Here is a 24,097-nt window from a genome sequence, read left to right on the forward strand (position 1 = left end):
ATCTCCCAGATGCTTCATCCCATAGATTCCCTTTGTTTGCTTGTTTTGTTTTTGTTTTGATTTTTTGGGGGGAGGGGGGCCATAAGGTGCATGCACTTGCCAGAGAGATATAGGGAGGGTGAAAGTGAGAAATCACCTCCTGTGGGGGATGGCTATCCTGTAGTCCCTTCTCTGTTCTCCTCTTGGGATTTTGGGCACACACACACACACACACACACACATCATTCTTAAGCCACCAGGTCTGGGAATCGAACTGTGTTCAGCCATGTGGGAGTCCAGCACCTCAACCATCACGCCACCTGCTGGCCCCTAGATTCCATTCTTTCTGTCTTTTAACCTTACAGTGTTCACTCTTCCCTTCCACTGTGCTCCCTGCTGCAGTTTTCCTGTGTCAGTGCACTTACCTAGGAGCACAGTTAACTGTATTTCTTACCATAGCCTGTGAGTGAGGCCGCCTGAGAGTGTATGTAGTATGTGTTCTCAGTATTTTGCAAGCATTTATATCTCTTTTAACATTGTTAATTATGAACACTGAAAACAGGAGTTTGTGGACTATTTAAAAACTGAAGGCTTGTTTACATGGTAAGTATTTTAAAATCTGCCTTCCATTCAGATGCTTTTTGGAGTGTAAATATATTTTTTAAATTATCATTGGAGAATATGCTCTCAGATATCAATGTTTACATTTTGATCACTTGTGTTTTATATATTAGAACTATACATTTCCTACCCTGCCTAAAGACTGGAGATTATAACTTTTGGGGGAGAGACGTGTGTGTGTGTGTGTGTGTGTGTGTGTGTACTTTTTTTTTTACTGACTTTAAAAAACATATAACAAATGTACTGCCTTGATCATTTATTTAGAATTATTTTATTTAATTTCACTTATTATTTTTTAATTTGACCAGACAGAGAGGAAAAGTAAGAAAGAAAGCCACCAGGTCTGAGACTCAGACCATGGTTAGACATGTGGGAGCCCCACACCTTAATCACTACACCACCTGCCGGCCTGTCTTAACCATCTATTTTATTTTTTTAAGGGAGATTTTTGCTATAGGGTGTATGTACTTGCCAGAGAGACATAGAGACAGAAAGCAAGAAGTCATCCCCCAAGGGGGATGGCCATGTCCGATCCTTCTCCTCCATTCTCCTCTTGGGATCTTGGGCACTCACGCACACATGCCCAGCATTAGGCTTAAGCCACTGGGTCCAGGACTCGAACTACGTGGGAGTCCAGTGATATAACCATTATGTCATCTGCTGGTCCCTGTCTTAACCATTTTTAAGTGTAGAGTTCAGGTATAAGATTAGGGATATTCACATTGTGAAACAGATCTCCAGGACTTTTCCAGCTTATAAATATGAAACTGTATACATTTTCCAGCTCCCATTCCCCATCCCTACAGCCCCTGGCAGCCACCAGGCTTTCTGTTTCTATGAACTTGACTACTTTAGATACCTCACGTGACTGAAATCGCAGTGTTTGCCTTTTTGTAACGGACTTATTTACCTAATACAATGTCCTCAAAGTTCATCCATGTTGTAGCATGTGACAAGATTTCCCTCCTTTTAAGAGTGACTAGCCCTCATAGCACACGTTTACCACATTTTGTGATCCAGTCATCTTTGGTGGACATTTGGGTTGCTTCCACCTCTTGCCTATGGTGAATAATGCTGCTATGAACATGCGTACGCAAATATCTATAACATTTTAAGCATGGTACTTTGGTCGCTTTCTGTATTTTTATCATGATGGATTTTTGTCAACTATTTTAAAGGATTTTGCAACAACCCAACTGTAGGCTTGTGTATGTCTATATTGTTGTTCCTCCTAAGCTGGAAAGTCTCTAATAAAATCTATGCTTCCTTATATCTTTAGTGTGTGCTTTATTCTGCTGTTGGCAAATTAGATTATATCCAGAAATTAAAAATCTTTTTTTATTTTTTGAGAAGTTTTAGCTATAGGGCCCGTGCACTAGCCAGAAAGACAGAGACAGAGAGACAGAAAGTGATAAATCACCCTCCCCAGGGGGGATGGCCATGCCGCACTCTCTTCTCCATTCTCCTCTTGGGATCTTGGGCACGCATGCACGCACGCACGCATGCACAGGCACCAAGCATGAGTTTAAGCCACTGGGTCCCAGACTCAAACCACAATCGACTACATAGGAGTCCAGTGACATAGCCATTACGCCAACTGCTGATCCCAGAAGATAAAAATCTTTTTTGTCTTCCTTTGCCTATTTTCTTCTATTGTAGTATTTTTCAGAATTTGTTAATACACACAAATAAAACAGCAGTTGTCTGGAAAAGACTGATTTGTTAGTCAAGTTTCATTTTGTTCATTTAAGTGCCTCATGATTTTTTTAAGTGTTTTTTTTTTTCTTGCTATGAAGACACATGTGCTCATCAGAGAGAGAGAGAGAAAGTGAAAAATAACATCCTCATGGGGTTGGCCATGCTGCAATCCCTTCTCCTCCAGCCTCCTCTCAGGATTTCAGGCACTCATGCACAGGTGCCTGGCACAACTTCCAAGCCACTGGGTCCAGGGCTCAAACTGTGGAGTCGGCCACGTGGGATCCAGACCCTTAACCTGCACATCACCTGCTGCCCCACCTTGCATGATAAATTATCAGTGCAAACAGTGGTTTAACAGTTCTATTTTCACCGTTCCATGACTGTTAGCCATTAGATACAGTCTAAGCATGTTATATTTGTTAAGGTATATGACCTCCCTGACAAAAAAGACATACCCCAAGAAGGAAGTTATCCAGTGGATCATATTGTGGTGAGTTGGTTGAATGAATTGAGTTACTGGTTTGGACCTTTCTAGGCTTAACTGCACTCTTCGGAGCTTTTGTGGCAACTCCAAAATGGCTCTGTAGACTAAACGCTATTCAAAGTGGCTTTCCTTGAACTGGACTTGTAAGTATTGTAAATAAGCCACTTCTTTCCAGAAAAGATTTGAGGCGAGGAGTAAATATCTGTCAAGGTGACTGTAGGAACTTGACCCTTGTCCAGGTATTTCTAATTAAAGTGTGAGGTAAGGTAGAATGTGTGTAGTTACCGGATTCTGAAGTCACTGGGCAGGAAATATCCCATCTGGTAATCTTTCCTCGTCTTCACAATTTGCTTTTGAAGGTCATTAATCGATGTACTATAACCATTGAAAATAAAGTTGGCAAATAGTAATTTCCCCCGAATGTACATCTGTAAAGTTAATGGAATATTTTCAGAATTTGGTCATAAGAAAAGTAGTCCTCTCTATCTGAAGGAAGATTTTTCAAATGCATTCCTGTGAGAACCTTGTGTATATACTAGAAGAAATCGGGCTTGTTGGTTTTCCTCAGTCACATGCAAAGTGGCAAAGCCATATCCTAATAAATGCTAAAAGGGACCGACAGGTGTCCTTGATCATTACATAAGTTGGCTGTCCATACATTTCGTTTTACAGCTCATCCCTAGGTGGTCCCCAGCCTTTTTTGGCACCAGAGACCGGTTTTGTGGAAGACAGCTTTTCCAGGGACCAGGGGATGGAGAGATGATTTCAGGATTCAAGTGCTTTTCATTTACTGAGTGCTGTATTTCTATTATTAATACACTGTACTATGTAATGAAGTAATGGGACAGCTCACCATAATGCAGTGTGTGCAGCCACTATCCAGGGCCGGCATCACTGCCTCTGCTTCACCTCAGGTCATCAGGGACTGGATTCTCCTAAGGAGCCTAAACCTGGATCCCGCAGTTAACAGTAGGGTTCGTACTCCTATGAGAATCAAATGCTGGGAACCAGCAGTTAGTGTAATGGCTATGTCGCTGGACTCCCACGTAGTCGACCGCGGTTCGTGTCCCGGACCCGGTGGCTTAAAACTCACTCCGGGCGCGTGTGCGTGAGTGCCCAAGATCCTGAGAGGAGAATGGAGGAGAAGGGATTGCGGCGTGACCATCCCCCCTGGGGGGTGATTTCTCGCTTTCTGTCTCTATGTCTCTGTCTGTCTGGCGAGCGCACACGATCTGACGGGAGGCGGGGTCCAGGCGGTAATGTGAGCAGAGCAATGGGGAGCAGCTGTAAATAGATCAAACTTGCTGCTCATCCACTGCTCACCTGCTGTGAGGCCCAGCTCCTAGCAGGCCCAGATTGGTACCAGTCCGTGGCCTGAGGGTTGGGGACCTCTGCTCTAGACGACAGTACTGAAGCTTTTAGATCCAAATCTAGGCAAAACTACTTCTCAGGACTCAGGCAAATTATTTAACCATGTTGAGCCACATTCTTCTGTAAGAAAAACAAGATTTATGAATTGGACTAGACCTTTAAAAGTTTCTTCTATTTCTAAAATCCTTGTTTCTTTCTTTTCTCCTTTTGTGACAGAGATCACATGAATATGCACACGACAGGGAAAAGCATCCTCAGCAGGGTCTTGTCACACAGCGGTCCCCTTTTACTAGCACTCCAGTCCCTCAGGGCCCCAGTGCTGGGGGACTGTCAGCACTGTTACCACTGAGCCACAGTGGCTGGGCTTGCTTCTCATTCTCTTTTTTTGTTTTAATTTGCAAAAGGGCACATGCACTCACTAGAGGCAAGAGACAGAGAGAGGGAAAGGTGAGAAAGACCCCCCCATAGCAGATGGTCACGCCACAATCCCTTCTCAGTCTTGCCGCCTTTTGGGGATTTTGGACATGCCCATATACACATCCAATGTGTTTTTCAAGCTACCAGGTCTGGGACTTGAACTGTGGAGTCAGCCCTGTAGGATATAGCTGTCTAAACCACCATGCAATGAACAGGCCCTCTATTCTTATTTTTGGAGAGACAGCAAGAAATCACCCCCGGCAGGGGGTTGGGGGCAGTCATGTTGCAATCCCTTCTCCTTCCTCCTCTCAGGATTTTGGGTATGCACACAAATTCATCTGGCATGAGTTTTAGGTCCGGGACTCTAACCGCAGTCAGCCATGGGGAAGTCCAGCACCTTAACCACTGCACCACCTCCTGATCCCATGCTGACCTTCTCTTTCTAAAAAGAGAAAACTACTGTGTAAGGCCAAGTTTGACATTCTGTCCTAAGGTGTAAGAGCTTATTTTGAGGCAGTGAACAGTTTGATAATATTCAACTTTTAAAGATTAGAAAGAAAGGATAAGAAAATATAGTAGGTGAGATAGTAGTTTAAAAAAAAAAAGTGTAGCTGATTTCAGCACAGAACTTAATGCTGTTAAAATCAAAGTACACCTAGTGGGGATGGCAGGTGACATGGTGGTTAAGGGTACTGGCCTCCCACATGGCCAACCATGGTTTGAGTCCCGAACCTGGCAGCTTGCTTTCTCACTTTCCCTCTTCTCTCTTGCTGTCTCTTTCTGGTCAAATTAAAAATGATAAAGAAAATAAAGGTAATCAAATAATTTTAAAATAATTTTTAATTAAAAATAAGTACACCCAGTATCTTTAAGCAGCCTAACAACTAAAAAAGTGTAGCTGATTCCAGCACAGAACTTAATACTGCTAAAATCAAAGTACACCTAGTACCTTTACTTTTTTTTTTTTTGAGAGAGAGAGGTTTTTGCTATAGGGTGCATGTGCTCACCAGACAGGCAGAGAGAGACAGAGAGACAGAAAGCGAGAAATCACCCCCCAGAAGGGCTGGCCATGCCACAATCCCTTCTCCTCCATTCTCCTCTCAGGATCTTGGGCATGCACGCACACATGCCCGGCGTGATTTTAAGCCACCGGGTCCAGGACACGAACTGCAATCGACTACATGGGAGTCCAGCGACATAGCCATTACACTAACTGCTGGTCCCTACCTAGTATCTTTAAACAACCCAACAAAGGTTCTTAGAAGGGAAGTGTGAATTCAAAGGAAACGACAGTTCCCTATAGTTTATGCATTGTTCCTTTCCCCTTAGGTAGGATAATCTCATCATGAAAGGATGTCCTATTATGGGGTTTTCTATGGCGATAGAATTTTCTGGTTTATCTTCATATCTGCAACAAAAGAATCCATCTCATTTCATATTTAGGGCCAGCCACATAGCCAGTGCTGGCTGAAGTGGAATTCTACATATTCCTTGATCTGAAATACTCTGTTCTTTAGTTCCCATGTGTGGAGTTTAGCCATGAAGCCATTTATCTTGTGTGAACTTAGAAGATGAAACTATGCTCTATGGATAGTGATGGCCAATGACAAGGTTATAATACAACATGTATATGTGACTGGTAAGATCAGAAGAACTCAATAGTGAGTATTTCTAGACACATAAGACAGACCTTTCGGGACCAGCAGGTGGCATGGTGGTTAAGGCGCTGGACACTCCCACATGGCCGACCATGGTTCGAGTCCTGGACCTGGTGGCTTGGTTTCTCACTTTCTCCCTCTCTCCCTCTGTCTCTCTCTCTGGTCAAAATGAATGAATGAATAAATAAAATTAAAAAATAATTATAAATAAATAAATAAAGATTTTAATCATTAGTGAAAAAAAGAAAGACCTTTCAGCCAGTTTTTTCTTCCTCACAATGAATGTGAAGTACAAGTTGGGCCAGCTGGTGGCATGGTGATTAAAGTGGCTGAATTCCACATGGCTGACCCCACCGTTCAAGTTTTTCAAGCCCAGATTCTGCAGCTTGAAAAAAGACACTGGGCATGTGTGTGTGTGTGTGTGTGTGTGTGTGTACCCGGGAGAAAGAAATAAAGGAGGGATTTGGTGTAGCCATCCCCTCGAGAGTACTTTCTCATTTCTCTCTCTAGCAAGTGCACATGCCTTCTGATTGAGAATGTTTCATTCTTATTTGGAGCTTATATTCACACATTTGAAGAAAGCATTCCATTCTGTGTCTATTCAAGCTATCACCTCATAGGCCTAACTTGGGCCTAGAGAAACGGGTAGGGTGGCTGTGTTCAATTCTTACAGGAATAATTTTATCTTAATACAGAGAAATGTTAGATTGCAGTAAAGAAACAAACAAAACCCCTTAGGTTTCAGATTGTCGCAGAGGCCAGGCTATGACCACACCCAGTACCAAAACTCTAATTGTTTTCTTTTATTTTGTATTTATTCATTCATTTATTTATTTTTTAATTTGACCAGAGAGAGACAGAGGGTGAGAGTGAGAGAGAGGGGAAGTGAGAAAGCAAGCCATCGGATTCAGGACTCGAACCCTGGTTGGCCATGTGGGAGTGTCCAGCGCCTTAACCACCACACCACCTGCTGGTCCCTCTAATTGTTTTCTTAATGATGTGTTGAGTTTCAATTTCAGGTGAACTTCAAAATCTCAAAACCCGGAATAATCTAACCCAGAGATTTTTAGCCTTTTAACAACCAGGAGCCCAGATACTGTTGTCACCATGGGCTCCATGATTTGAAAGGGTTTTATCTACCACAAACTATATAGTCATTTAAAAAAGCTATAATTTGTGAGGCTGGCAGGTGGCGTAGTGGTTAAAGGTGCTGGGCTCTTTCATGACCAACCATGGTTCAAGTCCTGGACCTGGTGGCTTGCTTTCTCACATTCTCTCTCTGATCAAACTGGAGAATAATAATAATAAATAAATAAAGTTAAATAAAATAATTCTTTTTTTTAAAAAAATCTATCATTTGCATTTATGTGTGCATACACACACATACACACTGCTTTTTTTTCCCAATTAACTGAAGTCTTAATGGCCACTCAGTTTAGGTATGTGCTGGATTCTAGGTATTGTTTTCAGCGCGAAAGACAGAACAAAGGTTCTGTCGCTACTGAATACTAAAGGGGAGAGTTAGACAATAAATACATAGTAGAAGTCAGGGGATGGTAAATGCTATACAGAAAATAAGACCAAAAAGCAGCGATGTGGAAGATGAAGAATCCTTTTTATGGAGGGTGGTCATTTGTGAGGGAGAGGACCAGCCCTACAAACACCAGGAAGAAGTGTGTACTCCCCCCTTACATGCACGGATACACCCCAAGACCTCCAGGGGAAACTGTAGATAGAACCAAGCCCTATGCTCACTATGCTTTTCCCTGTGCATACACATGTATGATAAAGTTTAATTTATAAATTAGAGGGCCAGGAGGTGGCATGGAGATTAAGGCACTGAATCTCACATGGCTGGCTTCTTGGTTCAAGTCCTGGACCCGGCAACTTGAAAATCATTCCAGGCATGTGTACATGCATGCCCCCAATCCAAAGAGAATGGAGGAGAAGGGATCATGACATGGCCATCCCCCCAGAGGGGGATTTCTCTTTCTCAGTCTCTCTAGTGAGCGCATACAACCTATAACAAAAACTTAAAAAAAAAAAAAAAAAAGGCCCAATAATAGATGGCCAAAATAACTACTAATAAAATGAATAGTTTTGGGGGCTGGCGGATGCATGATGGTTAATGGCACTGGACTTCCACATGGTTGTCCATGGTTTGAGTCCCAGACCTGGTGGCTTGCTTTCTCACTTTTCTTCTCTCTCTTTCTCTGCCTCTCTCTGATCAAACTGAAAAAGAATAATAACAATAAACAAAGTTAAATAAAGTAATTCTTTTTTAAAAAATGCTTAGGACAATATGCCATTATTGTTACTCTTGAGCTTTGGGGGCATTATTAAGGAAAATAAGGATCACTTGGACACAAGTGTTCTGCAATGTGGCCACAGTCTGATAACGGGCTGACTCCTAGTGACCAGCAGGCAGAAGCATATGCAGCATTTGTGCACGACACAGAGGGATGTTCCTCCATGCGGTAGCTCGGAGCGGGCCAGCCCAAGGCATCATAGCAGTACTCACAGTGGTGCACAGTTTAAAACTCAGAATTGTTTATTGCTAGAATTTTCCACTTGATATTTTCAGACGGCTGCTTACTATTGTAACAGACCATGGATAAAGGAGGGCTGCTGTGCGGCCAAATGCAGACTGTAGTGCAAGAGCCTTGAGGCTCATCAGCAGAGAGACAAGTGTCTAGGCCCAGTGAGAAAGGGCATGGCCGGTCACTGAAGGCCTCAGGATGAATGTGGTTTTATTTTGAAGAAGATAAGAAACCAGTGGAAGATTTTCAGCAACGGAATGACATAATTTGACTTAAGTTTGTAAAGTATTATTAAGTTTTAAAAAACATTCTTTCAGGCCAGCCGGTGGCATAGTGGTTAAGACAGCTGGATCCCACTGTGGGCGACTGTGGTTTAAGTCCTGGACCTAGTGACTTCAAAAATATGCTTGGTACATGTTTATACATGCCCAAAATCCCGAGAGGAGAATGGAGGAAAAGGGATTGCAGTGTGACCATCCCCCCAGGGAGTGATTTCTCACCTCTCTCTCTCTCTCTCTCTCTCTCGTGCTCTATAGCAAAATTTTTAAAATATTCCTTCTTTTGTATGGAAATCTGGCAGGAATGAGAAGGAGAGAGACCTGTTGACTATGGCAGTACTGTCATCCGGGTGAGGGATGGTGGTTGAAGGTGAAGGTAATGACCAACTATCAAATTCTGGACAGATGGTGAGAGTAGAGCCACCTGCTGGCCTCCTAAATGCACTCTTCTTTTTTTTTTTTTTTTTAAGAGGTTTTTGCTATAGGGCGTGTGAGAGAGACAGAGAGAGACAGAGAGATGGAAAGTGGGAAATCACCCCGCAGGGGGGATGGCCACGCCACAATCCCTTCTCTTCTATTCTCCTCTTGGGATCTTAAGCACGCATGCACACGCACTCAGCATGAGTTTAAGTCACTGGGTCCGGGACTCGAACCACAGTGGACTACATGTGAGTTCAGCGACATAGCCATTACACTAACTGCTGGTCCCTAAATGCACTCATTCTAAGGTAGCTGAGAATAGGTAATAATTTGAAAAATAATGTCAACTTTTAATTAAAAAAATAAGAATAAGGGGTCAGCAGGTGGCCTGGTGGTTAAGGTACTGGGCTTCTGCATGGCCAGCTGTGGTTTGAGTCCCAGACCTGCCAGTTTGAAACCCATGCCGGGCACATGTGCATACATGCCCAAAACCCCAGACGGAGGATGGAGAAGGGACTGTGGTGTGTCCATAGCGATTTCTCATTTTCCCTCTCACTGTCTCTCTCCGGCAAGTGCACCTGCTCTACAGCAAAAACCTAAAAATAAAGCAGAAAGAAAGAGAAGGAGAGAGAAAGAAAGAAAGAAACAAAGAGGGAGAAAGAAAAGAATAAACAGAAGCCACAGCACAGGGTACAAATCTGACCGAATGTGACTTACATCTCGCCCTGCAGTGTGGCTTGGAGAGTGGGAGTGATAAGCCTGGGCAGCCCTGAGAACACCTCTGCTTCGGCAGCCGCAGGAACTCAGCCAGGGCTGTTTATCCACCACAGATGAAACCCTCAAGCAGAACTTCTGCAGTGCCTGCCCAACTCAGTTAACGTGTGTTTTTATGTCTGCAACCAAAACAGTGAACGAAAAGGTCCTTTGCTATGTTCGGTGAGAATACATAAACGCTTTTTTTTTAAAGCATGAAATCTTTTTTGAAGTTTACTTATTTACTCCATCAGTGAGAGAGACAGCAAGCCCGGATCGACACCCAGCCCGGATCACTGACACATGTACACCTTGCGTACTCAGAAAGGTGTCCCCACCTTCCACGTGGGATCGCCTTGAAGAGTGTCACTTCCTACCGTTGTACCACTGTCCAGGCCGAAATGCTTATTCCTTTTTTTTAGAGAGAAATTTTTGCTATAGGGCACGTACGCTCCCCAAAGAAACAGAGAGACAGAGAGATAGAGAGACAGATAGTGAGAAATCATCCCCCCCAGGTGGGGGTTGATGGCCACATTGCAATCCCTTCTCCTTCGTTCTCCTCTCGGGATCTTGGGCACGCACGCATACGAACCTGGCCTGAGTTTTAAGCCTCCAGGTTCAGGACTCGAACTGCTGTTGACTACATGGGAATCCAGCGATGTCACCGTTATGTCATCTGCTGGTCCCCCTAATGCTTATTCCCTATGACAACAGCTGAGGTTGAGTAAGTTGGTGAACATCCTGTGAGGAATGTGGCTCAGGGAATGGACACAAAGACACAGGGACCACTAACAATAAAGGGGCCAGTAAGTGGCCACCTCCCTGGAGGTGGTGGGGACAGGGAGTTTGATTTCTCACTTCGCCTCTCCCTGTCTCTCGCCCATGAGCACACATGTCCTATAACAAGAACTTGAAAAAATTAAAGAGTGAGTCAGATGGACAATCAATTCTATGGCTTATTCACTCATATTAACATTGGCAACCTCTGCCCCATAGCACAGTGGCTAAGTGCTGTGGAAGGAGCTGGGTCCTACGTGGGGACTGCAGTTCAAATCCTGGCCCCTGTAGCTTGAAACACATGCAGACACGTGTGCCTGCGTGCCCCAAATCCTGACAGGAAGGAGAACTGAAGCAAAGGTGGTGGTGTGACCAGGCGCCCCTGAGGACTGCCTCCTCCCCACCTCCCCCTCTGGTTAGTGCACATGCCCTCCAGCAATAAATAAAAAACAAAAACAGACTGGTCATCTTAGTTTTTGGAGACCGTCTGTGCTGCTATCCTTGGTGTCATTTCTTTTCTTTTTTTTTCTTTTCTTTGGGAGAGGTTGTTGCTATTGTGTGCTTGCCAGAAAGAGAGACAGAGAAACAGAAAGCGAGAAATCACCCCCCCAGGGGGGATGGCCACAGCGCAATCCCTTCTCCTCCATTCTCCTCGTGGGATCTTGGGCATGCACACACATGCATCCCGCGTGATTTTAAGCCACTGGGTCCCAGACTTGAACCACGGTCGACTACATGGCAGTCCAGCAACGTAGCCATTATGCTAACTGCTGTCCCCCTCGGTGTCATTTCTATTATTCAACAGGCTGATATGAGAATCCTTTTGCAAAAGCACTGTGTAAACTGAAAAGTTTTTCTTTTTCTTTTTAAAGGATTATTTTATTTAACTTTTTTATTTATTTAAATTTGACCAGAGAGGGACAGAGTGAGAGAGAGGGAGGGAAAGCAAGAAGGCAAGCCGCCAGATCTGAGCCTTGAACTGCAGTTGGCCATGTGGGCGTCCAGCGTCTTTAACCACCATACCACCTGCCAGCCCCGAAAAGTTTTTCTTACTGTCCAGCTGGGGAATCCAGCCCACTCTATCTAGTTAACATTGTGAGAGGTTAAATGTTTGAATTATACCAGTTGTACCTTCACTTCAGGAATTGAACTACTTTTTCAAACAACTCAATCCCTGATTGACTCTCTCAAACGGAACATTAAGAGCCTATGGTGACAAATATTGAAAATGAAAGCAAAGAGAGTCTAATTACTCTCGAATGTACTTATCACTTAAGCTCAATGAAACGTCCCAAGATTCTTCTGGAGAGCAACTCTCAGTTAAGTAGAGACAGACTGAAATAAGGGGAGGTTTTAGCAGGGTAAGTAGTTCTTCCAAACACTCCCTCCCAAGAATATTAACAAGTCTCACTTACATAAAAACAAAGAGGAGAGAGTTCCCACCCTCACTGCATGAGAACTGCATCCCAGCACTTCTGAGAGACTCTTCATGGTCCCCATTTTTTTTTGGGGGGGGGGAGAGTTTTTCGCTATAGGGCACGTGTGCTCGCCAGACAGACAGAGAGAGAGACATAGTGACGGAAAGCGAGAAATCACCCCCCAGGGGGGATGGCCACGCCGCAATCCCTTCTCCTCCATTCTCCTCTCGGGATCTTGGGCACGCACGCACATGCGCCCAGTGTGAGTTTTAAGCCACCGGGTCCGGGACGCGAACTGCGGTCGACTACGTGGGAGTCCAGCAACATAGCCATTACGCTAACTGCTGGTTCTCCATGGTCCCCATTTTGGACTACAAGTCAGGATATGTGGGTTCATATCTCAGCTATGTGATCTCAGAGTCTCAGCTTCCTCAGACTGTGTATAAAATGGAAATAGCAACATCACCTCATAAAATTGTTGGCAGGATTCAAGAAACTACCTAGGTGACAATTATGATTCTAGAGGATATTCTTTTTTATTTCTTTTTCTTTTTGGAGTGATTTTGCTATATGTTGCCCAAGAGACAGAAAAATAGAAAGTGCGAAATCCTCCCTCAGGGAAATGACCACGCCACAATCCTTTCTCCATTCTCCTCTCAGGATTTTGGACACCGCACACGGTGTGAGTTTTAAGCAGCCAGGGCCAGGACTTGAACCACAGTCGACTTGTGGGAATCCAGCAATATAACCATTATGCCATCTGCCGATCCCTTTAGATGATATTCTTTTCTGTTGGCTCTTGAGTATTTATCTTCTGTTGGGAAATTCCTGCCTTCTAGAAAGATCTGGGCCTTGCCAAAGGCTGGAACAAGGACCTAGTTGCATATGATTGGACATGTGATTCGAGTTCAGCCAATCAGACATTCTCTCTCATGCCCCGCATCTGAAACATAGATTTACTGAGATGCTGGCGCCATGGGAAGCAGGGGACAGAGTGTCAACTGCTAAGATCCTTGAGGCTACACTGCTCCTACCTGTCATGGGTTTTGCTTGATTTTTCAGAAGTTCACTCTCTTATTTCTTCCATGGGAGAGAAGACAGAGAGACAGGTACAGAGAGAGGCACCCCCAGCTGTGATCCCACCTCCAGCCTCAGCAGGTGGAGATGTGGGCACATGCATGCCCCTGCTGGTGGCACAGGTCAACCCTGGGACTCTAACCTGGACTTTCCCTATGGCAGAGCCTGGCACCACCTCTCCACCACTGCAATTGGCCTCTCTTGGTTTTTTATTAATGAGCTTATCAAATCTTTCTTTGACTCCATGGACTGCTCTAGATATTGTAACCACTCCCCACCACTCTTCGGGTAGTTAGGATTGGTTGCTGCTGCTTGCAAACAAAGATCCCCCCCTTAATTGATAACAAAATATAGGACTTCATGCCTATAAAATGAAGTGAAGGGGCCAGCAGGTGGCATGATAGCTAAGGCATTGTATTCCCACATGGCTGACTAAGTAGTTCAAGTCCCAGACCCAGCTTGAAAAATACACCACAGGTGTGTGTGTGTGTGTGTGTGTGTGTGCACATGCATGTGTGTATGCGCAACCAAAATCCTGAAAGGAGAATGGAGGAGGTGGGATGGTGGCATGGCTACCCCCTCAGGGGGTGCTCCCCCCACCACACCACACCATCTTTCTCTGGCAAGTGCATGTGATCTATGGCAAAAATCTAAATTTAAAGAAAAGGATGCAGTAAAGGACAAAACTAAGAGGAAGAATGTCAGTTTCTTCCATTGTCACTACCTTATTGTTACCCAATATGCTTATGATTAGAAGGTGCATTTAGAAATTCAGAAAGGAAGGAAGCCTTTGCATTTTGTACAGAATATTTTATTCAGAAATAAAACAGATTTCTAGTTTGTGTGCTATTTGTGTAACTCCACATGCAAATCAATTCACATCCTCTACAGCAAAAATATTTATGACTCACTCTTCACCTTGATCTATGACTAAATGCCGTCCTTCTTGGTATTTTTTGGAAGGGTCTTTGAAGAAGATGTCCTTTTTTCCAACCTCTTCTCTCCACGTCCAGGAAAGTTCAATAGCTACCTAACAGCCCTCCTAGCCATAGTTCTGTCTCTCTCCAATGATCTGTATTGCACCAATAGTGATCTTTATAAATGCTGCCACTCCCTGCTTAAAATACTTCAGCGTTCCTCATTACTCTTGGGAATGAGTTCGTGCTTCTTCTCCTTCCCTCCCTTTCCTCCTTCTTCCTTTCTCCTCTTCTTCCTCTCTCAGCATACAAGGCCTTGCATGATTTGGCCTGGTCCCCTCTTCTGCAGCTCTCTTCACGCCTTATATTGAACGATCCAGATGACTTTAGTCTTTGATCGTGCTTACTCAGAAGTACCTGGGACACCTTTAGGTGGACAGACCCACACTGGCTCTTGGCAATATGTGCCCAAAGCACAGGTGAGAAATCTGGACTGTGGTGGAGGTTTGGGTGTCGCTGAATCTGCAGGAAATGAGTGTGTGGACAGTTCAAACAGAACCAGTGGCCGAAAATGGGGAATGCGAGCATCCAGGAGGAGACTCGACCACTTTCTTAAATAATTTGACCCTATCATGGTTCAGATCAAAAGAACTAATTTTCATCCTTCCCCTTTCCGGTTTAGGTGAGGAGGTAAAATTCGAAACTTTATGTTCTTTAATCCAACATGGGCTCCAAATTATTATTCAAGCAAGACCTAGCTGTTTAACAATTAAATCTGGGGGCCAGCAGGTGGCATGACAGTTAAAGGCACTGGACTCCCACTTGGCTGACCACAGTTTGATTCCTGAACCTGGCGGCTTGTTTGTCTCTCTCTCTCTTTCTGGTGCATGTACATGCCCTATAGCAAAATTTTTAAACTAATAATAACAATAATAATAAATAAATAAATAGTAAATGAATTTTTTAAAAAATAAAGAACGAAACCTGAATATTTGACAAGATGAATACTCAGCAAGCCAGAGCATATGAGCTAGAGTTAAGAAAAAAGATTGTGAATGTCCACGTATAAGTTACCGTAAGTTTATAGTTATTCTGTAAATGGTCATTATGAAGTTGAGTTCCTCAGTCTGTTTGCTACTAGGAGCAGAGGGCTTTCTGCTGATATAGAAAGATTTGTTGTAATGGTTCCAAGGAAAGTGGGTTTTATCCTTTAGATCGTAAATATTTGTAACTGGAAACTGCATTTGTTAAAATCATGTTTGTTTACAGAGAGTTATAAACTATATTTGTATAAGAGGTTGATTTTTATCCACCAAACTTGAGATAATTAACTCCATCAATTTTACTCTATAGTTTCTCTAGATTCTAATTATTTTTCTTTTTTTTTTTTAAGTCAGAAAGCACTTGGACCTTTTGCTTGGCCTTCTTCCTACAGGCCCATATTTTACTAAACCTGGCGGTTCTAACATTGCATTTTTTTAAAGAATTATTTTATTTTATCTTTATTTATTTATTTTAATTTGACCAGAGAGAGGCAGAGCAAGACTGAGAGTGAGAGCAAGAATGAGAGAGAGAGAGAAAGGGAAAGTGAGAAAGCAAGCTACTAGGTCCAGGATCCGAACCACAGTCAGCCATGTGGGAGTCCAACGCCCCTAACCGCCATGCCACCTGCCAGCCCCCTAACATGGTATTTCTGAAAAGCATAGCAAAAAGCATAGTCAGTTTTTCTCCATCACTTGTCTGAGAAGTCTTCAGCTGAACCATCCAACAGGAACTCAATAGCAATCTGCAGATACAGCTATGGCTGTGACTTCAGAAAATGCATTTTTCTGATTAACAGTTAGAATTGGAAGTGTACCTAGAGATTGTCTAATCCAGTCTCCTTCAATTTAGAGATAAAGAGACCAAAGACCAGGAGGTTAATTATATTTGGTCACCCAACAAGTCAGAGGCAGACCAGAGCTACAGTAAAGGTTTACTTCTTTTCTGACACTCTCTCACTTTTTTGGGGATCTTGTTTTAAAATTCTTTCCTTATTGCGGTAGAATATAGATAACTCAAAATTTACCATTTCAACCATTTTTAAGTGTATGATTCAGTGGCATCAAATACATAGCTTTTTTAATTTTTAATTTTTTTTTTATTGTCAGAAAGTGCATGCGCTCATTGGAGAGAGAGAGAGAAAAGAGAGAAAGCACTCCCCCTGAGTGGGCATGGTCACACCACAATCCTTCCTCCACTTATGCTTCTTGTCAGGATTTTAGTCATGTATACATAGGCACCTGGCACTTTTCTTTCTTTTTTTCTTTTTTTGAGAGAGATTTTTGCTAGAAGATGTATGCACTTGCCCAAGAGACAGAAAGACAGAAAGTGAGAAATCACCTCCTAGGGGGATGGCCATGCCACAATCCTTTCTCCTCCATTCTCCTCTCAGGATTTTGGACATGCACACACATGCACTCGGGTGAGTTTCAAGCCATGAGGTCTGGGACTTGAACTGCCGTCAACCATGTGGGAATCCAGTGCCTTAACCATTATGCCACCTGCTGGCCTCTATCATTGTTATTTTTTAACGTGACCAGAGAGAAAGAGGGAAAGTGAGAAAGCAACCCACCAGATCCATGACTCGAACCATGGTCAACTGTGTGGGAGTCCAGTGCTCCAACTACCATGCCGTCTGCCGGCCCCACCTGGCACGTTTTTGAAGCTGCTGGGACCTGGATTCAAACTGCAGTTGGCCATGTGGAATCCAGCTCCCAATGCAGAGTGTGTGTGGTTTATTTTTTTTTAGAGAGGTTTTTGCTATAGGGCGCATGAGTTCACTAGAGAGAGACAGAGAGACAGAGACACAGGAAACAAGAAATCGCCCTCCAGGAAGGATGGCCATGCTGTAATCCCTTCTCCTTCAGTCCCCTCTCAGAATTTTGGGCATGCACACACACGCGCCTAGTGTGAGTTTCTTGCCACCAGGCCCAGGACTCAAATCGCAGTTGACTATGTGGGAGTCCAGCAACGTAACCATTACGTCATGTGCTGGTCCCCCAATGTACAGTGTTTTAACCACTGTACTATGACACTAGCCTAAGCACATCACATTGTTGTGTGACCATTATTACCACTATCCACCTTCGGAACTTTTTCATCATCCCAAATTCCCAAACCCCCATGGGGAGGTATCAACAATAATTCTCTATTTGTTCTCATCCTAGTTTCTGGTAACCACTGTTTTATTTTCTGTATCTATGTATTTGACTATTCTAGAAACCTCATTTAAATCGAATCAGTTAATATTTGTCCTGTGTGTCTGGCTTATTTCACTTAACATAATGCCTTTCAGTATTATCCATGTTGTAGCAAATATCAGAATTTCACTCACTTTTAAAACTGATTAATATGGGCCCAGCAGGTGGCGTGCTGGTTAAGGCTCTGTAGTCCCACATGGTCAAAATCCTGAGAGAAGAATGGAAGAGAAGGGATTGTGGCATGGCCATCCCCTCTGGGGGGCGGGGGGGCACTGGGGTGATGTCTCGTTTTCTGTCTCTCTATCTTTCTGGTGAGCACACAAGCCCTATAGCAAAAATCTCTCAAAAAAAAAAAAAACCCGAATAATACTCCATGGTGTGTGTGTGTGTGTGTGTGTGTGTGTGTGTGTATCTTACTTCGTTTAACTCTTCCTTCATCTGTCAGGGGGTACTTGGGGTTGCTTCCACATGAAACAAATCTATTATGAAACAAATATCTGTTTAAAACCCTGCTTCCCACTCTTTAGGGTATATAACCACTGTAAGTGGAGTGGCTGGACACATGTAATTTGTATTCAGTTTCTTGAGGAGCCACTTGATTGTTTTCCAAGGGACTGCGCCATTTTACTTCCTCCTTAGTTTTTGATTTACAGTAAGGAGGAGTACCGGATTGGAAGTTGTCAGTCCCAGCCCCCAGATGGGTTAACTGTGTAATCTTGGGCAAGCCATTTCCCCACTGAGACTCCACTTCCCCGGTCAGGAAGGGAGATAAAAGCCCCTAGGTTTGCTGACCTCACAGCATTGTTATAAACGTGATTCACGTTCAGAATGAGATACCCAGAATACGCTGTAAAGGAAACGGAGTCTTCGTTGTAAATTATTATGGATCCCTTGTACTAAATTTGTGTCAAGTCCAACTCTAAAGAAGAAAACTATGAAGGAAAAAACTCTTTAAAGAAATTTACTATCCTGTCAAGACTTTGATCTAAAGGCCTTTTTTTTTTTTTTTCTTTTTAAAACTAAATAGTTGGACCCTAAGTAAGGAATAGTGTTCCTAAGCCCAAGTGCCAAGCTCTAGCCAGCTTGGGAGAGGCGGATAACAAGGCCCACCAGCACATCAGAGAACAGCGGCGGCTGGGCCCGGTCAGCTGTTTCCGTCCGAAGCGCTGCAATTCAGTGTTTTATTAGAAGCATTTAGACTTGTGTTTATAACCCTCTGTAAACACATCATTCCTAGGACAATGTGGCTTACTCCCTTTGCTTGATGATAACATTTGCTGGACGAGGTCCAACATATTTTTCCATCTGAACATAAATCGTGGTCTTTGGCCCAGCCTGCTGGCTGGGTTGGTGGCATGGGTACATTTAGTACAGCATGGGGCCACAAGGCTGTGAACTTGCAGTAACATGAAGAAAGCCCATGAGGGGATCAGCAGGTGGGGTGGTGGTTAAGGCGCTGGACATTCCCACATGGCCGACCAGGTTTCGAGTCCTGAAAAGAGAAAGCCCTCGAGGGGGCAGCAGGTGGCATGATTATTAAGGCACTGGACTCCGACATGGCTGACCGTGATTTGAGTCTCAGACACATTGTCTTGAAAACCATGCCAGGCACATGTGCTTGTGTGTCCAAAATCCCAGAGGAAAGATGGAAAAGGGATTGCGGCATGACCTTCCCCCTTGGAGGGGGTGGTTTCTCGCTTTTCCTCTCTGTCTCTCTTCGGTGAGCACAAGTACTCTATGACAAAAACCTAAAAAAAAACCCAAAAGGCCTTGAAGTGCCCAGAGAACAGACAAGGAAGGCGGTGACTTACAGCGCAAGCACTTCACACGCCAGCTTTCTTGCCCGTTACTCTGTGTGAGTCTCAGGGAGTCTCGGGGACAACCTGTTTATATTTCTCACTTTCACATTAGGAACTCAGAATGCAAATAGAAGCCCCCCTTAGGTAAGACAGCTGTAGCGCAGCAGTAAGCAAGGTGTAAAGAGAGCTGGATCTCACAGGAACTGTGGTTCAAATCCTGAAGGATCAAAAAAAACACCTGGCACGTGTGCGTGTTGCCCCCAGTCCCAATGGGATGGGGAGAAGGAGAAGTGATTGCAGCATGGCCACGCCTCATCATGGGGTTCTTTCTCTCTCTCTCACATTCTCCCAAGAACATGTGTGCCTTCTAGCAATGGAAGATAATAATAATAATAAACTGCTGTAGTTTTGGTGTAGTTTAAATCCAACAACTTTGTTATTAAAAAACTCCAAGCCTCTATTATGTTAAATGTAATAAGAAGTAAATGTGCTAACAGCACAAATAGATCGGACCACGTAATACTAAATAAAACAAAGGAGAAAAAGCACAATTTCTTATTGGGGGGGAGGGGGAAGGTTTTTTTGTTATAGGGCACGTACGCTCGCCAGAAAGACAGAGACAGAGAGACAGAAAGGGAGAAATCACCCCCGGGGGGATGGCCACACTGCAATCCCTTCTCCTCCATTCTCCTCTCGGGATCCTGGGCACGCACACACACGCGCCCAGCCTGAGTTTAAGCCACTGGGTCCAGGACTCAAAACACGATTGACTACATGGGAGTTTAGCGACATAGCCATTACGCCAACTGCTGGTCCCAAAAAAGAACAGTTTCAAGTGCAAAAAGTGTTGTGATTTCTTAAATTAATGATTCCATTTTAGTCTTTAAATGTTAAAAAGAATGTGGGATAGTCCCATGTTAACTTGACTCCATTGCTCACTACACTATGGTCACATTTTGAATTTTCTCTATTTGGAGGGAGATGGAATAAAGAATAATAATAATAATAAAAAGCCCAAACCAACCCTTTTAAGCCTCTTGAAGCAAACATTCAACTCATTGTCTGTCCTGTTCCTCTGACATATGTTTTTTCTAGAGTTTTTATCGATTTCTTCCCTGAGAGAGAATGGGCGCTGCCAATAGGACCTTCATGCCACAATCCATCCCAGTCTGAGCCAGCCTGCCCCGTGGGCACGCGGGCACCTGCCTGGCATGCACAGGGAGAACCTGGGATGCAAACCTGAGCTCCTCCGATGTGGTCCAGCCACATTACAGCTGTGCCACCATCTGTCCCGCCCCCGAGATGGGAATTCAGTCAGAGCAGAGGAATGCTGTGAAGCTGGGCCTCCCCATGTGCAGACAGCCCACAGTAACAACCCACCCCCAGGAATGAGCCCTGGGTAGCGGATGCCATTCACTAGCACGGTTGGGTAACGCCACCTCCCTTAAAGAACCCTCTCATCCCATGAATTGAAGCAAAGCGTGAAGGTGAACTTTCAGCTGAGTCTTCACGATGCTCGTTGCAAGCTTTTCGCCTTCATTCAATCATCAGGAAAACGCAGGCTCATTTATTAGGGATCATCACCACATCCATTTGCTCTTGTGCTTTGCCCAAAGACACTTAGCCCGACATTTGAAAGATAAAGGAAAGAGAAGGGTCCTGCCTGCTCTGGGAAGAAGGGCAGAACACTTCTCCAAGGTCCTCAGGATGATACATGGCCACAGTCTTCCTTTCAGGGACCTGGAGTTTTTCTAGTCCAGGGACAAAGCGTATTTGTTTCAGATGGATCAACACTGTCACCCAGTGGACAGACAGCTGGGCAGGCAGCCGGGCAGGCTAAGGCCTGAGCCTTGCTTTTTGCTTGACAGCTGGTGGCAGTGTTTGAATAGGAGCTGTTTGTTTCCGGGGATCAGCAATAACGGTTAATATTCTCTTACAGGGAACCTGGACAAGCTCAGCGGCCGAGCCTTTGATTTGGATGTCACGGATCAGTGCAGCCAAAGGAAGACATAAATTTTCATTGCGCTGATGCTTTTTTTCTTTTTTTAACCACCAGTGAATTTACAGGAAGCACAGGCTGTAAAAATCATCCAAGCACGTCTGCCAGGACTCACGGGATCCCGTAGCATTTCCAGAACAGGGTGGTATTTGGTCACCAGACAGGTACTGTGAGAGGAGTCCCCTACCGCAGAATAAGGCTCTTTGTCCGTCGTTCATCATGACATGATGTGTACTTTGAACACAGAAAGTAGATGTTTTTATTTTGAATTGAAAGGTCAGGAAATAATGTACTTTCTTTTCCTTCTTCTTTCTTTTTTTCTTTTTTTTTCAGGGTGCACTTGCAGAAGAGAGTGAGAAAGCAGGAGAAAGTGAAAAATCACCCCCAGGAGGATGGCCATACCACAATCCCTTCTCCATTCACTTGGAATTTGGGGCATGCATGTACATGTGTGCTCGGTGTGATTTTCACGTCAGCAGATCTGGGACTTGGGCCAGTGTTGGACCATGTGGGAATGCTGTGCTTTAACCACCATACCACCTGCTTCTTTTTCTTAAAATGTATTAACTTTTCCACAAGTGAGACAGACACACACACCCCCACCAAAGGGGTCCTGATGCCTTGAGCTATCCCTAGCCCCAGCCAGCCCTGGGACATTGACACATGAATGCCTGGGGTAGTCAGAAAGGTCTCAGAACACAAATCTGGAACCTTCTCTTACAGGTCAACCTCACAGAGCTCTGTGCCCTACCATCTAGCTGCAAAATAATTCACTTTCTATAAGTGACATGAGAGGATGAGCTATTGTTGCTTTCTCTGTTTTATATTTACCTCAGAAGCCATGCATGAAGAAACCTCCATTCCATCTCAGGGGTACTGGGTCCCCTTCTCTTTTCTAAACTGTCATCTGACACCTGCAACAAGCTGGCTGACTTTTCCTATTGAAGTAAGAGGCTCTGCGCCTTCCTGATCAATGCGCATTTAAATTAGTTTCTTCTGCTCCCTGGAGCTCCTCTGCAAGCGGAAAGCATTTGTCTGGTATCACTCTGTGCTCCTTAAGCAGGTCCACAGGAGTGGGGGCTGAGACTTCACCCTATAGGAGCTCTTGTAGAGTCTAGATTACATTAGAGACTCTTGCAGCGTCTCTGGCCCAGCTGTGTTGGCTCATGCTGCTAAAAATGAATGCTCCACAGGCTGGGACCACATGAGAGTCCCGGGTTCGACTCACAGTTTGACATAAAGGCCAGCGTGATGGTGTTCACATGTAATCCCAGCAATTCAGGGAAGCTGAGGCAGGCGGAGGAGTGCTCAAGGCCGGCCTGGGCACTATACTAAGACCTGTCTGAAACAGAGCAAGGTGGGCAGGCTGGTAGCCTGGTAGGTAAGACAGCTGGATCCCACATGGCCAGCTGTGCTGGTTTGGTCCTGGACCTGGCGGCTTGTGAAACATGCTGGGTGTGTATGCATGTACATCCAAAATCCCAAAAGGAGGGAGATATGGGAGAAGGGATTGCAGTGTGACTACCCCTCATGGGGGAGTGCTTTCTTCTCTCCCTCTCTCTGGCAGGTACACTTGCCCTTTGGCAAATCTAAAAGAAAATTCTTTTCAAAGAGTCAGGCATGGGGGCCAGCAGGTGGCATAGTGGTTAAGGTAGCTCATCCAAAGATAAGGACTGGACTCCTGGTCGACCGTGGTTCAAGTCCCGTACCTGGCAGCTTGCTTTCTCACTTTCTCACTCTCTCCCTCTCTCTGTGTCCATCGCTGGTCAAATTAAAATAAATAAATAAATAAATAAATAAATAAATAAATAAAAAGTTCAATAAAATAATTATTGATAAAAAAGGAGTCAGGCATGGTGATGTCCCCTGACCTCCCAGCTGGGAGGCTGAGGCAGGAGGATATATTGTTTTGTTTTTCTCTTCAGGTTTTTGCCGTAGGGCACGTACATTTGCTGGAGAGAGCCAGGGAGAGACAGGAAGAGGGAAAGTGAGAAATCAGCCCCAGGAGGAATGGCTGAAATCGCTTTCCTCTGTTCTCTTCCTGAGGTTTTGGGCACGTACACATGCACATGTGCCTGGCATGATTTTCAAACCACTGGGTCCAGGACTCATACCGCTGTCAGCCACATCAGAGTCCTGCACCTTAAACATCATTCCACCTGCTGGCCCCTACAACAGTGTCTTTAAAAAATTTTTAAAAAAAGAAAGCGAAGTCTCTATTTGTGGTGAGAAACTCTGGATTTGAATCCTGATCCTGCTACATCCTAGCTCCTTATCTTTGGATGAGCTCCCTAATCAGGTCTTGGTTTCCATCTCTGTCATCAGGGGTACCGTTAGTACCTAACCCTGAGAGTTTGTGGGGATGTAAATAAGAAGATGTGCACGAGTGACTTAGCATTGTGTCTGAGTGCCCGATAAATATGAATGTTACTATTATCATAATTATTACAATGACAACAGTCAGACTTTTGACCCCTAGAGGGCGAATTTTATAAAGTACTTCTAGACTAATAGATAATATCATGTTTTCCTTAGAGAGAGTTTTTTTTTTTTTTTTACCACAGGGCATGTGTGCTTGCTGGAGAGACAGAGACAGAGAGAGAGAGAAAGTGAGAAATTACCCCCCCACCTTAAGAAGGATGGCCGGTC

The 24,097-nt window shown here is 44.3% G+C and overlaps 1 protein-coding gene across 1 annotated transcript in view; it reads right to left on the minus strand.

Moving 5' to 3' along the window:
* Positions 1-24,097, minus strand: part of LOC102503418 (uncharacterized protein C3orf20 homolog) — a 103,332-nt gene that overhangs the window by 4,248 nt on the left and 74,987 nt on the right. Inside the window, exon 17 of the mRNA XM_006154887.2 lies at positions 3,068-3,210. Within this exon, the coding sequence (XP_006154949.2) occupies positions 3,068-3,210 (143 nt within the window). The remainder of the gene's footprint in view (positions 1-3,067; positions 3,211-24,097) is intronic.

The sequence above is a fragment of the Tupaia chinensis genome, unplaced genomic scaffold, assembly GCF_000334495.1.
Source record: "Tupaia chinensis unplaced genomic scaffold, TupChi_1.0 Scaffold000423_1, whole genome shotgun sequence".
NCBI lineage: Eukaryota > Metazoa > Chordata > Mammalia > Scandentia > Tupaiidae > Tupaia > Tupaia belangeri.